The 12,530-nt window shown below is 52.6% G+C and overlaps 1 protein-coding gene across 1 annotated transcript in view; it reads left to right on the plus strand.

Moving 5' to 3' along the window:
• Positions 1-12,530, plus strand: part of unc5ca (unc-5 netrin receptor Ca) — a 157,704-nt gene that overhangs the window by 79,191 nt on the left and 65,983 nt on the right. Inside the window, 1 exon segment of the mRNA XM_064297316.1 lies at positions 6,233-6,463. Coding sequence (XP_064153386.1) covers positions 6,233-6,463 — 231 coding nt within the window.

Raw genomic sequence — 12,530 nt, forward strand, 5'->3', positions numbered from 1 at the left:
GTGGGCAGTTACACCTCTTCTCTCCGCTCCTTCCACAGAGAAACTTGCTGCCTTGTGTTTTTCGTGCGCTGGGACATAATCAGTCAAAGCCCGCGTCTCGCGCAGGCGATTTATTGCATCACAGCTTTTGATTTTCTCCAGAGGAAGGGCTGCTGGCCTCCTGTGGCACACGGCAGCGAGAGGCTGCGTTCTGCCTGGGGAAACAAGCATCTCGGACTGACTGACTGAGATTCTGTACTCGTGCACTTTCACTGGCTGCCTTTGGATACGCAGCGGTGGAAAATCCAGGTTCGGAGAGTAGAAGTCCACCCCGGTGTTTTGTTCCAGCCACCTGGATCCTCTAATTAGCTCAGCGGTTCAGGCGGGAGGCAGAGCTAATTAGGGAAACGAGCTGGCCGAGTTCATGGGTGAAAGAGACACGCGGCAGGACTTTTACTTTCTGACCCCCTGGACTCTCCAGCTCTGGAGATGTGCGGGACAGTGTGTGTGCCCACTGAGGAAATTCAGTATTTCTGCAGTTCAGTAATATTCAGTCCTTTCTTTGCAATTCGCGAATGAGGCTGGCACTAAAGAAGAAGAGAGACGTGTGTAAAAACTTGCTGCTGTTAGACGTAACGGACACGCTCTAAAAGGTATTCGGAGAAAGCGATAGCCAAGATTCAATCAACGGTTAAAAGCAAGTTTAGTTGGCATGTTCTGCAGTCACTAGAACGAGCCTGCCAGACATTATTTGTAAAGGAAAACAGACAACGGCATTTAATTATGAGTCAAAGTTAAGGACAGATGGTGATTGAATCCGGACCAATGTCACCAAAAAGGACAAGTGCCTTTTGGATAAGAAATAAAGGAAGGAAATCACAGCGTGATTTTGATGTTTTCCTGGGGCTGAAATTAAAAAGTGTCAGTCACAAGGTGATCATCATTAATGCAGCCTGCCACTGTTGCCGTGTATGACTTCCATCACGTTAATTGCATAATTGATTCACATTAAGGTGTAATCAGCTTCTTGCATGGGAGGCCTGTACGAGGGATTTTAAATGAGCCCAAGAGTCATGTACTGTTCTTTGTTCAACAAATGGGACAATAGGCCATATTACAGCATATTACAGCTCAAAACTCCCATTTTGTTTTACTTTGGCCTGTAACAAAATTTTTTTTTAAATGCCTGGCATCACAACACTGGTATCTCAAATATATTTGATGTTATCATTGATTTTAGATAGTTCTGAGACTAGAGGCTTGTAAGACATATAGATGTAGCGCACCAGTGCAGAATTGTGCTGTTATACACGGAGTGTTTATTGTAGATACTGCAAGTAGGGGATCATTATGTTTATAATAAAACAAGATTTATTTGAGACCCACGGCCGTTTGGAGAGAGAGATAGCGTAAGCGAACGCTGACGGATAGCGTACAATCACGAGCGAGCGAAGCTTGTGTCTGTGCACAGCGCACATTGTTCAGTACGCCCCTCCGGGCCGTCTCGAACATGAACACTGCGTCTGAACACCGCTCGCGTGAAGTCCGCTCGAAACAAACGTTTGTCACGCGAGGAGAAAGAAAAGCACGGTGCTGGGCTGAAGACCAGGAGTGAAAGCGGTGTGTTTGAGTCTGAATGAGACGACGGGGGCTGGGGGAATTCTCTCTCCAGAGCGCCGGGTGACTGACAGGCTGATGTCACTCGGCTCTGAGGGGAAGGCCCCGCGTGACCGCGAATGGCGAGGACCCGCCGCCAGCAGGGCTTGGCGGAAACGCGGACGGGCGACGCCGCCATGTTTATCCCCCACTCCTCCTATTAGACGGGTGAAGACGACACCCCCCCCCTCCCCCCTAGGCGCGTTCGCTGTGAAGGGGGGCCGTCTTCATTTGTTTTACAAAGCCAGCCTCTCTCTCTTCTCCTGCGTGTTCTGTGGCGTTTGAAGATGTCACGGTTGCGTTTGAAGATAGCGGGACGGTGGTGGCGCTGGGGGGTGGGGTGGGGGGGGGGGGCGATACGGGACCCCTGGCGGGTTGTTTGTACTCCGGTGCTGCATAGGAAGATGAGCTGATAAATATTTTCTTGAAGCCCCAGCTGGCCTTGATCGGAACGGATGGTATCGTAGAGAGAAGCCCGCATTGCGTCACCTGTTCAGAAGAAGGCCGTGCTGGTACCGTGAATGCTATCAGTACACATCCAAGTGCTGTGAGGGTTTGTTTATTTTTCGCTTTTTTTCCCTCTCTTCATTTTAACAACCTGACTACAGAGAGCAGCCACTGTTTTCAGTTCATTTTCTGCCGACACGTTTATTTATTTTGAGTCTATTAGTTTGTTTTGAAAGTTAATGTGGAAAATTTGCTGGATTTTTTTCTTTAAATGTTGGTTTTTCCTTTAAAGGGGGAAAAGACCACAAGCGCTGCACTCACTGACCCCAACACACCGTCCTCTGTGCTGTTTTTTTTTTAGCGTGAGGTGTGGCGTGTGGGTCGAGCGTTGGGGTGCGGTGGCACTTCGCTCCTTAGCCCTGATTGGCTGCCGATAGCGACGCTGCCTCACATTCCGCTGTCCGAACTCGACCTCTCGCACTTTTCTCCGCCATGCTGCTCTCTTTTCTGACTTTTTCCTGTGTGGATTGCGTGCGTCGTCTCGTAAGAAAACCCTCCTCTCGCTTCCTTATAAGGCCTTTCTCTTTGGGTCGAGGGTCAGCCTACCTTGGCTTGCGAGGGAAAGTTCCTCACCGATCCCAACACCCCATGGAGAGTAATTCTGGGTGGTAACCCTTGCTGGGGGTGGTGGGGGTGGTTGGGGGGGGGGCTTGGGGTTTGGGGAGGAAGGCCCGCCCTTCATGCGTCTGTAATGAGTTTCCGGAGTTGAGTTTGGGGTCGCGACCCTGGCGGCTCGCCTCCTGATGGGTCACGCCCCATCGAGGCCCGTGCTCCCGGGTGGAAATGAACGCTTCTGTGGGCTAATGGCCGCTCTGACCCTGGGTGTGGCGTTACAAAGCTAATAATGAGGCTGGGGGGGGGGGGGGGCTAGATCAAGCCCCTCTCTTTCATCGCGCTCAGTGTAAACTACAGAGCGGTTTGCCCTCGGGCAGATGACAGCAGCGCTTGTCTTCAAATAGCAGATTTTTTGCTCCTAATTTCAGTCCGTGTTAATGTAGCGTGGATTCCTCTTCTTCCCTGTGCTAAGTGGGGTTTATTTCACTGTCCTCTGCGCTCCGCGCGGTTCTGTTTGAAAGCGACTCCAGTTCTGAAGGGTCTCTTTGATCAGCAGTGCCGGTTTGAGTAGCGGCGATGTTTTTAACGCTGCGGCGAACGCTGGCACATGTCCTTCTGACTCAATGTGCGTATAATGATGTGTCAGTCAGCTAATACGCTAATAGCACATTAATGCACGCCTGATTAATCACAGCTCTGAATGGAGAACTTTGATTAATGAGACTCTGTTTCTCTCTCTACTGTGCTCTCTCTCGCCGTCTCTCTCTGTCTCTCTCTCTCTGTCTTATTCTCTCTCTCTCTCCCTCTCTCTTTCCCTCTCCTTCTCTCTCTCTTTTACTCCCTATCTTGATTGCGTGCACACGCACACGCACACACACACACACACGCACACGCACACACACACACACGCACACACACACACGCACACACACACACACGCATAAATCAGTGCAGGAGAAATAAGCTGTATTGTGTGAGGGTAAAGGGAGTGTAATGTGATCGGGTTCAGTAGACAGTGAGCAGCCCTGCAGAGTTTGACAATGCAGGGCCCCAGTCGAGGAAACACGACGTCCATTGTATCCGTTCCTCTGGTTTTTAAATGCATTTGGATCGTTCCCATGTCTCCTGTGTGTCTGTAGCTTCGGTGGTCCAGGGTAATGGGGTGGTGCCATTAATGATAATAAACTGTAGTAATAACAAACAGTAGCTTTTATCTGTTTGTGTATGGCCTGTGGCATGATACAGTTTCATAAAGAGGCACGGGGTATGATGGATGACTGCGTGTATGTGTGTGTGTGTGTGTGTATGTGTGTGTGTGCATGTGCATACGCGTGTGTGCGAATATGTGTGTGCGCGTGTGCGCATGTGTAGACGTGTGTGTGTGTGTGCGTGTGCGCGTGTGTGCACGTGTGTATGAGTGTGGCTGTGTGTGAGAGCAGTGCTTTGTGTAAATGCAAGTGTGCAGTTGAGATAGTCATCACCCGCAGGGTCTTTAGTTGGGAAGGGCTGGTGATGTAGGGGGGGGGGGGGGGATGGAGGGGGGGTGGCACTGCTGGGGGGGGGGGATGGAGGGGGTGGCATGCTGGGGGTGGGGGTGTAAGGTGCAGCTGCAGCTGCTGATCTAGGGAGGCGATAAGAGAGTGTTGCGTCACGAGTACCACAGGCCTGCATGCCGAGCAGGCATCCGGAACACCCCCCCCCCCACACACACACACACACCCCCCCACACACACACCCCACCTCCCCCCCCAACACCCCACCGGAAAGCGACCCAGCTCTCTCTCCTCTGATAGGCTCGGGCACGAGGGAGGTACAGCTTGTAAGACTGGAGCTCTGGGCATTATGCTGCAGAGGGACCAGCAGCTAAATCCTACCATCACAGCGCCAGTTTATTGTTTGATTTCACATTTCATTTGTGTTCATATTCCCGCAAATTGTTTCTGAAGGTTGTGCCACTATGTGCCACTTATAGAGCCTGATTTTAGCTGGAGAAATTGCAGTAAAAGCACACTGCTCAGTGTTACATTAGCAGGGAAATACCCTGGATTTGAACCGGCAAACCTCAAATGCTAGTTGTGCATTACCGCATGATGGCAATTTAGAGCTTCCGTGTCTCGAATGGACTGGCTGCTTGGCCCACTTACGGATGGCCAATCAGACGAACACGAGGACGGTCATGTGAGGCCTCGCACAAAGGTGCATTCAGACCTCTCCCCCCCCCTCCCCCCTGCCCTTAACTCAGCAGGGAAAAAAAACTCTGGCGTTTCTGACGGCAGACCTGGCGACACCTGCTGCCCGACCTGGCTGTGAGATGGGCACAGTGGGGCGGGGGGGGGGGGGGCGGGGGGGGGCGGGGGGTTCCAGGGATTGAGGCGGTTTAGAGTTTTTTACGGCTACTTTTCAATTAGCGGTAGATTTAGAGCCGCCAAAAACAAAAGGGGGGGGGGGGGCGTGTGATTTAGGAAGGGGCCGCGGGAAGACGGAGTGGAGTCCTCGCTCGGCCAGCCGGTGATTACTCCGTGGAATCGGGGGGCCTCGGGGTTACACCGCGCAGTGGACCCCCCCGGGGCTCAGCGCCGCTGTCCCACACATCACAGACAGCGCCGGGGAGAGGCGCGGGGACGCCGCCCGTCCGGGGCTTTATTATATTTATGTCTGCCGGCGCGTGATAACTCAGGCCGCCGCGGCGCGGGCTGGCAGGGCCCGTCCGGCACGCAGGTGTACGACGGGAGGGAGCGGGACGGGCCGGCCGGACCAGGATGAATTACTGATGGAGCGATAAACCTTTCGCCCGAGGAGCGGCCGCTTTTACACTCGTACCTGCCACCCGCCTCGCCCCGCGCGCTCTCTCTCTCTCTCTCTCTCTCTGTCACTCCGCTCTCTCTCTCTCTCTCTCTCTCTGTCGCTCCGCTCTCTCTCTCTCTCTCCTCTCTCTCTCTGTCACTCCGTACTCTCTCTCCGTCTCTCTCTCTGTCGCTCTGCCGCAATACATACATAGATCAGTTCTGCTCTGAAGGAGTGAGGAGAGAGACAGTTTGTGCGCGTGTGAGAGAGAGATACAGAAGAGAGAGTGTGTGAGAGAGATATACAAAGACTGTGTGTGTGTGTGTGTGCATGTGAGAAAGAGAGAGACAGAGAGAAATGAAGTGTCTTGAATTTGAGGGATCCACAGACTTTCAAAAGATGCTTAAATTATATTTTTGTCTATTTTTTGTCTTGTCTTTTTATCCTATTAACATTTCGATTGTTGGAAACACAGGACATACAATAACTTTTCAACCATAGATTTTCTTCCCCAACTATAATTAATTGTAGTTATAAGTCCATATGTATGTAGTTGTTACGGCAATAAATGAGCATCGAGCTGAATTGTGAGGTTGATACCCAGTACCTTCATCTGCCCCCCCCCCCCCTTTTAAAAATAGAAACAGGCTGTGAAAGGGTGTGCGTCGGAAAGCGTTGACGTCGACGAGGCGGAGGCCGCTGGTCGCGGTGCGCTGACGTAACGTTCCTTTTGCTCTCTCCCCCCCCCCAGTGGACGATGACTTCCTGGCCCTGGGGGAGCTGCCCGAGACGTTCCCCTCGGACCCCCCCGAGCCCCTGCCGCACTTCCTGATGGAGCCGGAGGAGGCGTACATCGTGAAGAACAAGCCCGTCAACCTGTACTGCAAGGCCACGCCCGCCACGCAGATCTACTTCAAGTGCAACAGCGAGTGGGTGCACCAGAAGGACCACACCGTGGAGGAGCGCGTGGACGAGACCTCAGGTAAGCCCGGACGCTGGGGGGGGGAGGCAGATGGGTGAGGGGTGGGGGGCAGGGGGAGGGGGAAGAAACCAAGCAGGGAGAGGAGAACAAACGGGTGGGTGAAAGTAATGAGAACTCCGTGTCAGAAATCATGCAAGCAAACATCTGCCTAGAACGTCCTGGTGGCGGTGGTCATCCTGGTGGGGGGGGGGGTGTGCCGGACTCGATCCGAGGCGACTTCCGCAGTAAAGTATAAACACTGCGCTCTCCCTCTGCGTCTGTCTGATGTGTGTCCCTATTCTTCAGCGTTTCATCTCCCCCTCTATCCTGCCCCCCTCGGCTTCGTTTCCCCGCCGGCTCAGGGCCCCTCCCCGTCACGCGGGCGCCGTGCGCGGCAGCAGCACTGAGGAACCCTGGGATAATTACGGCGCGTGTACGCCGCGCTGTTCTCTGAGCGCTCGCCGCCTCGGGCTGAGAATGCCGCCACATTCCGACACCGATCTCCGCCGCTTGCGCCGAACAAAAGGATTCCCTGAAAATGAGCGGAGTATTCACCTGGGGGAGGCGACATGTCCCCCCCCCCCCCTGGATTAGCGAGCCCCCCCCCGTGCTGGAGTACGCGAAAAGCTTAACAAAATGTCAGCCTTGCCTTCAGTCCCTGTACGATGCAGCGTTTTTCTTCTTCTTCTTCTTCTTTTTTTCTCTCTCTTCACTCCGGGGCGTATGCGTTTCTTTCGCCTCGGACTGACATTTCAGCGCTGGCCATCTCCCAGCATGCACTGCGGGTGCGTCCCCCGGACACGGCGGCGTCCTCGGGGGCGCTAGCGTCCGCCGGTCTAATAAATCTGCAGCCGGGCGGGATGAATAAGGGGGGGTGTGAATGGGGGGGGGGGGTGAATGGGGGGGTGTGAATAGAGGGGGGGGGGGTGTGGAATAGGGGGGGGGGGTGATTGCTACCTGTGGCTACACGGGGAACTGAATTCCCCACTTTGGCGGCTGAAAGCGCTCAATCAGGGGCGGCGTGTAGCGTGTAATGGCCTCTGGGACCCGGAGGGCGATTCGCGCGCTCAGAAAAAGAGCAGCCCCGCTTTTATCCACGACTCCTTTTATTTATTCCTTTCCAGGAGGGCAGTGTTTCACACGCACACACGCGTGTGTGTGGGCAGACACAGCCGTCCTACACGGCGTGTGACACGCCGGACACAGGGCACACAGAGAGAGCTGGAAAAAGGCCGGTGTGAAACCTGAAGCCTACGTATTACACACACGCACACACACACACACACACACACACACTGATACGCCAAGCCACACATGCACGCACACACACACCACACACACACCTAACCCGACACTTCACACAACACCACACACACACACACACACACACCATCCCCCCCCCCCCACACACACACACACACACACACACACACACTTCACTAAGACACTGAAACACTCTCCGAGCCGCCCTCTCCTGGCCCGGCCGCTCTCTAATTTCTCCTGATTGATAGGGGAGAGACCGCAGATAAGGTCCAGGCCCGGTCGATAGCTATTTTAGCGGGAGGAAAGACGATCCGACGCGAGCCCCCTCCCGCTCAGTCCCCCCCCCTCACCCCCCTCACCGCGCGGGGACGGGAGTAGATTAGCGGATGATCGGGCGGGGGAAAGGGGCGGACGGGGGGGGGGGAGGACAGGGGGGAGCGTTATCTCTGTGCCCCACCGCCCGGCTCCAGCCAAAAAAATCGTTACCCCCCCCCGCCCAGAGTTTTTTCTTTTGCAGGAAATAAATAAATAAGGACTTTGCTTACGGCGAAGGGGCTGAGAATGGCGGACTGGGATCATTAGCTTCCTCGAAATGGATTTCCTCTTCAGCCAATCGCGTGCCGGCGCGGAGGAGCCCCCCCCCCCCTCCCCCCCAGGAATCTCGGATGGATTCCTCAGGTTTCCTCTCTCTGCCGTTCGTCCTCCCGGGGCCAAATTAGAGCCCCCCTCCCCCGCCCCCCCCCCCCCCCCATAAGCCCTGCCTCATTATCTCATCAATACCATCAGGAGTGCCGGCCCTTAGACAGCCATGCATTGGCTGTCAGCGTGTAACTGAAGGGCAGGGAGGGTAGCGAAGGCCGATTCAATAGGAAGTGATTCATGCCCTCCTTTGAATTCAAAGCTTTACGCGGCTCAGTTCAGTGGAGCGCATGTGACGGCTTCAGGCTTCTCACTTACACTGGCAATAGTTGTTTAAGCGTTTAAGATCATTTCCGTCCTAAAAGTATATATATATATATATGAATGCCTTTTTCACAGCGCCAGTGTCCTGCAGGTGCATGCCTGTAGGGGGCGATCTACTGAAAGCAGGGCCAAGATTGTTTTAAAGCTGACAAGCTGGAGTGGCGTCAGTTTCTCTGAAGTCGCTGTGTCTGCTTGCGCCTGACCTAAGCCCTCCCTCCACGACCGGCAGGGAACAGTTCCCAGTTATGGGAAAACCGTCCGTGACCCTGCACGGGATGGACTGCACCGCACTGCCCCCCGCCCCCGCTCGGCCGGCAGTGAGAGATCATCGGCGCTAATCTCCGCGCGGCCGGCTCATTGATTTCTGTAACGGGGTGTGAGCTCATCACGCGTAGCTGCGGCGCTGCAGTCGCTGCGCTGCGCGGTAATGTGCGCCCCCAGCGGGGTCGTCGCCCTGGAAGTGATCAGCGTGGGCGCGGGGGCGGGAGCTCTCTTCATTAGGGAGAATTATCATCGCACCTGCGCCCGCTGCCCCCGCCGGTCTGAGCGCCGCTCGCCGTCCGTAAACCCCCGGCTGACGCTCGCGCGCGTCGACACCGCGAACCTGTCCGTTTGCTCCCCGCTCGGGTGAGCCACGCGCCGCTGTGGAGCTCGGGAGGCGGATCACGCGGAGGTCTGCGCTGAAGAGCAGGCAGCTGCACGGTTTCGTTTTTTTTTTGTTCGTTATGAAGGACGTGGAGTGTGGGATTAGTGATGTGTTTTTGCTGTTGACGATGTTCATGCCTTTTGTGTAAATGTTGCCTCATCACATTTCACAGGTTGGTGGGGAAGAGGCATTTCTGACAAAATAATTAACAAAATAATTATCGTTTGAGATGATGGAAAAGCTATTTTGGCACAGATGGAGCACCAACTGAGAAATATTTTTAGAGCCGCTGATATTTGTGATGGCCCCTGCCTGGCTGACGTTGAGTTAGGATGAAATGTATTTCTGAATAATCTGTGTCGGTTAAATGAACGTAGTTATATGAACTTTATATGCTTTTTTATTTGGTTGATGGAACCTTTATTGGAGTTCTTTATTTTCATTAATCTTATGAAATATGTTTAAATAGATTACACAGAAATTATTGTCTTAGAATGAGGAGGAAATGGGAAGGGTAGCATTTAAGTAACTGTAGCTGCAGATTTGAGCTTTTTTTTTTTGGACAAGTGAGGAAGTATGTCAGTATCTACGATACCTATATGAAATATGGTAAAGAAATTATTGTTTTGGTATAAATGAGGTGTGTGCCATGGTATAGAATTCGAGGACACTTTGGCGGGAAATCTCTCAACTAAAACTCAAGTAGACAATGTGACTTGGCCTGTTTGTATTTTACACTGAGAAATTACCATCACTAAATCATTATCACTTTTCTTGTTACTTTTCTGGGGGAAAAAGAACTGATGTTTCCCTAGATTATTAAATTTAATAAAGAATCCATCAAGCATTGAAATTGTAGTATTGTAAAATATTGCACAATACATTAATAAAATCTACATGACCGGAAGAGGCAATGATTTATGTGTTTATATGCAGTGTACTTTCACTTATATTTAAAAAATGTTATATTTATATTTGGGATTTAATATTTTAACATATGGCCAGTGTGTGTGTGTGTGTGTGTGTGTGTGTGTGCGTGTGTGTGTGAGTATGTGAGTATGTGTGTGTTTTGGGAGTGAGTAGTTTTTATTGGACAGATCTGTTGCCGAGGCACTAGTTTACTGTATCTGCAGGGACACATGTACATTGAAATGTAGCATATTTCTGATGACACCAGTAGCCCAGTGCGAGTTAGTGGACAGCTACGCAATCAAAGTCACTGACTAGGATTGCACGTCCAATCACAGCCGGCCAATCACCTCCTCCAGCACACATCTTCTTCGCATTGATTTTAATTTCCTCTTCTCTCTCTCTCTCTCTCACTCTCTCACTCTCACTCTCTCTCTCTCACTCTCACTGTCTCACTCTCTCCTCCTCTCCTCTTTCCCTCTCTCTCTCTCTCTCTCTCTCTCTCTCAGCGCACAGTGCAGGTTGAGTCACAGGCTTAAATTATTCATGGTCCTGATGGCTGCTAAATGAGGTCGATCGCCTTCCGTGTCAGTGGACAGTGCCATCTAAGCGCGCTCCGTCAGCGTGTCCTGAGAAAGGGGTGCGAGCGGCGGGGCGGCGGTCCGAGTTCGAACCCCGGGCCTCTCTCTCTGCGAGAGCGACCACAGGGGGGCGCTCATCCGGGCTGAAAAAGAATCCCCGACCGCTGGCTTCTCCCTCTAAATCTTCACATTGTTTCAGTTCAAAACTTTCTTTCTCCTCGCTGTCTGTCTTCGCTGTTTTCGTTCCGCGTTCCTCTTGGCTGCGGTTCGAAAGAGCGCACATCCGCTCTGTTTCCGAGGTGGGGGGGGGGGGGTAGTGGGGGGGGCATAGGCATTCATTCAGAGCCAATTCTTGGAGGTCTTTGCTATCTCCTCTTCCGTTTTTGTTTTTGCGCGAGGCTCTTGTGAAACTGCACAGAGAGGATTATATTCTTCCCGAAGGCTTCCCGGCCCGGCGCTGATCACTTTCAAAACCGGCTCGAGCTCCTCTTCCTCGTTTCATCCGTTTGTGTTCTCCGAGAAGCTCGCCTTCGACGCCCAGAATGCCTCGCTTACAGAACACATTTCCCTGATCGCATTGTGAATGCGAAGAAAGGCTCCTTTAATTAGTCTTTGTGTGGACAAAAACGTCCCGTCACTGCTGAAATATGGAGGAGCAGTATATTTCTGTTTGTGTTTCTCATAAAAGGAACGGTTTATAATACGAGGCAGGGGACGCATATTTTAACCTGCTTTAAGTAAATCTATCGTGATATAAAAATAACCCACAATAAATTATATGCAGTGGTGTTAAATTGGTGGTGAGTTTTTTTTGAAGAAGTTCATTTAAGGTTATGCTCAATGACGAAGCCGACTGTAAATCTTTCTCAGAGAGGAAGAGCGTCGGGTCGCGTCTGTGTCGAGCCCAGACTTCGCCGTCGACGGACTTCCTGTTCCGAGGTGTCGAAAAGCACAAGGAGGGCCGCGTCTGATTGGCAGAGCTTGATTCTCAAACGCAATAATAGCGACAGTTTGAGAGCATGTACTTGCTCCCTCCGTCTCCCCTTTCTCCCTCCCTCCCTCCCTCCCTCCCTCTCTCTCTCTTCTGCCTTTTCTTCTCTCTTCATTCTATTCTCTGCCTCTCTCTCGCTCTCCCTCTTCTCCCTCTCTCCGTCTCTCTCTCTCTCCTTCTCCGTCTCTTTCTCTCTTCTCCCTCATTCCTCTCTCTCTCTCTCTCTCGTTTAACATCATTGTCTGATGAACTGTAGGGTAGCGCCGTCTCCATCCTCTGGCTTTTTGCTCCTTGCTGATTGATACTAGGAGGCAGCGTAGATCTCCTGAACAACCCGGCAATTCTCTTCCGCTCCGATCTCCCTTTCCTCCATCATCCGCCAAAAACCAAAAAATGGCGTTGACGCGGAAATGTTTTGACAGGTTCTCAGGTGAACCGGACCCCCCGACCTCCCCCCCCCCCAGTCCAGCTCTTGTTCCGGGTCTTTCTGCTCTTGTGTCTGCACGCTCGTGCTGACGCCCGGGGGAAGGGAGCTGCGGAAGAAACAATGAGAGACGGTTGAAAGAGAGAGGAGGAGGATAGAGGCGCATTTGCATGGAGGATTACTGAGGCTCTGGGGCTCAGCCTGCTTTCCCTGGGAGAAGCGCTCTGATAGACACCAGCTAGAGACCATGAGTCACACGCAGCTTTCACAACACACACATACTTATTCACACTCACAACACACTCGAGCAC

This window comes from Anguilla rostrata, chromosome 10 (genome assembly GCF_018555375.3).
Source record: "Anguilla rostrata isolate EN2019 chromosome 10, ASM1855537v3, whole genome shotgun sequence".
In the NCBI taxonomy this organism is placed as follows: Eukaryota; Metazoa; Chordata; class Actinopteri; order Anguilliformes; family Anguillidae; genus Anguilla; species Anguilla rostrata.